Consider the following 4,242-nt stretch of genomic DNA (forward strand, 5'->3'; position numbering starts at 1 on the left):
CTCCTCAGACGTAACTCGTGAATGTAGAAATCTATGGGCGAAAATTTTGTCCGGTTTGCTCTATCTTGTACCGATCCGGCGATATGGGGCATTTCTTGGCGAAAACAACGTGAAAAAGACAAAATGGTCTATTAAATCGTAAAAAAGGCTTCATGTGACAGAATTGTAAAGAGAGTAATACCTAACCACACATTACGGGTCGAACGACGGCCTCTTTTGGGCTTAAGGATCCCTAGATTATATAGTATCACTAAACCGTGGATTTTTACATAACAATCTGTCAAAATCGAATTTTTAATGAAAACTGTTACCGTACTAGAGAAGTTCCATGTCCCTAATTTTAGAGTAATAAGACCCCGACAAATGTTTCGAGTATAACAAATTTTGGGCCCGGAAGGCCCTGTTTCCCTATACCCTCTCCTTAACTCGTCTCGGGTGTCAGCGCCGCAGACCTAGCTATATGTGCGCCAGGCGGGTCGCAGCGTAAAAGTGTTTCGTGAGATATGGCGAAGCCTGTTACGCGATACGTGGTCTGGCGTTCTTATAGCTATAGTTTTCCGGCTGACCACGTACATTAGGCCGTCTTAAAAAATAATAAGCCCACATTGGTATAAGAAAGAGAAAGTCCTCTTGACCAGGCCACATAACCCAAAGTTTCTCGTACAGCCCAAGTCAGCCACAGCGCCACCAGTATGTACCTCAATTCAGTAATCAATACCTCAGAGCAAAAACCTCTCAGTCTACCGAAGCGCAACGACAACCGCTGAGTCAGCCGGCCCCGCCCCATCAACCGCTCAAATTACTTTTTTGACACTTTTTTGACCGATTCCGATTAATTGGACCATGCTCTTCTCGATGGTGCAATCCAAATTTTTTTGTCAAAAAAGTCATTTGAGCGGTTGTTGTGGCAGAGGTGAGCATCGGGCGGTCCGCCTGGACCGGGATGGTCCGAAAACGACGGGTGGAAGTGAGACGCTCGAGCCGGCCAGAGCTCCATCTCACTCGCACTTCTCGCTTTCCGGACCATCCCGGTCCAGGCGGACCGCCCGATGCTCACCTCTGTGTTGTGGCGGGTTGGCGGACTAAGCGGTTGCGGTCCAAACCACTCGGCAGACTAAGTGGTTGTCAGAGCGCTTCGGTAGACAGAGCGATTTTCGCTCTCAGGTATCGTAATGGGTGTGATCTGATGTATAGTCAAATCTGGCCTGGTGACTGGAAAATAAGTGGAGTTGATTAGAAAAGTGACTTTTTTAAAAAAAGTTCCGACCAGAAACGGATCGTGAAAGCAGATGATACCTTGTCAAGAATTACTCTATTCCAGTTTATTAGTGGCCCGCCCTTCTGCTTTGAATTATTCTATTCCAGTCTATTATATTTCTGTATTTACACTTGTAGGGAAGGGGGGGGGCGGTGCGGGGGCTCCAGCGGTGCGAGGGAGGGGGAGGACTAGCGTAGACTAGCGCGGCCGACGGCTCGGGGCTCGGGCTCCGGTCGGCTCGGCTCCGCTCGGCTCGGTTCCGCCCGGCTCGGCTAGTGGCTCGGGCTGACGCTACGGCGGCTGGCGACGGCGGCTGGCGACGTACGCCGCCTCACCTCACGGCCCCGCCTAGCAGGCCCAGCCCAATACGTATATGAGCTTTCTTCTGGTTCTCTTTAATATTTCTTAATCGAGAGTAAAAGCAATGACACCTTACATTACTCATGTATAGTTATATGTATGTTAAGTGTAAGTAAGTTTAAGTTTGTAAGGTATCATCTGCTAAAAATTAAATAGGCGGTATTGTGACTGCGTGCACTCTAAATGTCCAAGGACAATTTTTGTAACTAACACCGGACTTCTGTGTGCATAACTAGCTCAGATACAATATTGTAACTACCAACACGCATTTAGTGACTAGCAAGTCACAATAGTGTATCTGAATTCAGTTATGCACGCAGAAGTCCGGTGCCAGTTACAAAAATTGTCCTTGACATTTAGAGTGTGTTCATAGCGAACTGGACCTTCCCATAACTCCAACGAATTGCCTTGAATGTTGACTGGACTCTCCGAGGTGGACTTTCCCCCGAATTCCTGCCTGGGTTTTGGAGTTCGCTTAACACAAATGAGCCCTAAAAGTTGGGCGCAGGCCTTTACTTGCAGTGAGCCGCGGCCCGGCAGCAGCCACCACAAGGTCGCGCCTCCCACGCGCCACGCGGCCATGACGCCGTCAGCGACCAGCACGAGCCGCGCCGTCCTCTCCGCAGCGCTGTACCATGGCTGTAACCAAGCTTTGCAGCTTGACCAACGTGTTGCAAAGAAATTGTTTGTAAGAGCGATTCTTTGAAAGGCTAGGAAGGTTCTTACGAACAATCGGTTTGCATGACGAACATTTTGTTCGTAAGCTTACGAAAAATTAGTTCGTAATACAACCCTTCATAATCGTTCGTAAGCTACGAATGTTTTGGATTGCAGTACGAACCTATTGTTGGTAAGCAAATTCCAGTGTAGATGTTAATAAGGGGGGATAGCCTGCCTAGTCCTATCACCCGTCCTTCAGTTCCGAGCGAATCGCTTGCAACAACATTAGATTCCTCTCAGGTTTCTAGCGGCCTTTGTAAACGAACAGTAGGAGGGGCAGAAATACGTTAAAAAGTATTGAGCTGAATTAGGTAGTTACCACACATTTTCCTCCAACGCCACTCTCAATGTCCGTAGAAAGAGCAGCAATGCTTCGGACTGTCTGCCTGAAGTTGTGCCGTCGAAGAGTTATCGTTGCTGACATATTTGAATAAAATGTACCAACGACTTTTAATCCTGAAGCAGCTGCCTGAGAATTCAATCGCATACGTTATAACACCAGTTCCACACCATGACAAATCATTTTGATTAGTCAACATTGCCCGTCAAATATTTGCAGTTGTTTGTTTTTATTTCGGCGTGAAAATGTGAGAGCTTTCCGTTCTCGAGTTCTTACAGACAGAACTCTCTGACAAAGGCTTAGGGTACCTGCTCTTGAGTCGTAATATTAATACTTAAGTTGTTACGGAACGACATTTGTCGTGTAAAAACGACCCGAGGGGTGGATAACTCCTGAATTGGGTGTGCAAATTTCAAGTGTTGAATTTGAATTGGCTTGAATTGAATTTGAATTGGACTGAATTGGTTGAATTGTTTTTGGATTGGTATGAATATTCTCGATTTTATTGTACTGAATTGACGCGAATTACTTAAATTGGCTTGAATTGAATGTAAATTGTCTTAAATTGAATGTAAATTGTATTGAATTGAACTGAATTAGTTGAATTATTTCCGAATTGAGTTGAATTAAATTGAATTGATCTGAATTAGTTTGAATTGGCAGAATTAGGGGTGTACACTAGTGTAATCCACCCCGGCCGTGGGCGCGCGCCGCAGCACAGTGCGGCCGAAAAAGTCGGACATAATTCCATTTTAGAAATCTCATACGTGGTGTTTTACTTTACGTAATCTTCAATGTTCAAACTATATAAACCGTTCAGTTCATATTTTTCCGTGCCCTACAACCATTTTTTAGCGCTCTCAAAGTTGACACTTCTACCGCCAAGAAAAACGGCGCACGGGGCCTCATAACCTACACTGTTTTGCGAAGCGATTATTCTTTACGTCAGACACGGAATCGAAGAAACTCCTTGCCTCCGACACAGTTGGAACCGTCGTCTTTCTTATTTTGTATGAGATTATGCTGGTACAACATATAAAAGTATTGAAAATTAGAATTTTCTGAGAACCTGCACTTATATGAACCGCGTAGGGAGTGCCGTCTATCAATTGAGTTATAAAACGATTTCCGTCGATTTCCGTTTTGTGGCGCATATGAGAAGAAAGCGTAAATCTCGTAGGATATGTTCCGTTTTTGATCGGCTGCTACAACCCGCAACATCGGCCGTACGATCGAAATAACTGCAGGGATGTATTCACTTTTAAATGGCGCCCGCCGACTCGCCCGCCGTCCCGCCCCGACATATTATTGAAAAACTGATAGATTATATCTAAAATACTTGCAAAATGGAAATTAACGGATCCAAAACCCATCCAAACGAAAATCTCGCGGCAGGTCGAGGACGGGCTGGGCAGCGCCGGCTAGAGTGATTATGTCCGTATTTTGTCCAATCGCCCGCACTGTGCGTCGGCGGGCCGTAGGCGGGCCGTAGGCGGGCCGTAGGCGGGCCGTAGGCGGGCCGTAGGCGGGCCGTAGGCGGGCCGTAGGCGGGCCGTAGGCGGGC

The 4,242-nt window shown here is 46.6% G+C and overlaps 1 protein-coding gene across 1 annotated transcript in view; it reads right to left on the reverse strand.

The window, feature by feature from the left end:
• Positions 1-4,242, reverse strand: part of LOC113211174 (uncharacterized) — a 42,010-nt gene that overhangs the window by 32,010 nt on the left and 5,758 nt on the right. The window contains exons 4-5 of the mRNA XM_052273010.1: positions 2,658-2,807; positions 2,135-2,257 (exon numbers count right to left, since the gene is read on the reverse strand). Coding sequence (XP_052128970.1) covers positions 2,135-2,257; positions 2,658-2,807 — 273 coding nt within the window. The remainder of the gene's footprint in view (positions 1-2,134; positions 2,258-2,657; positions 2,808-4,242) is intronic.

The sequence above is a fragment of the Frankliniella occidentalis genome, unplaced genomic scaffold (genome assembly GCF_000697945.3).
Source record: "Frankliniella occidentalis isolate FOCC.00 unplaced genomic scaffold, Focc_3.1 Scaffold238, whole genome shotgun sequence".
In the NCBI taxonomy this organism is placed as follows: domain Eukaryota; kingdom Metazoa; phylum Arthropoda; class Insecta; order Thysanoptera; family Thripidae; genus Frankliniella; species Frankliniella occidentalis.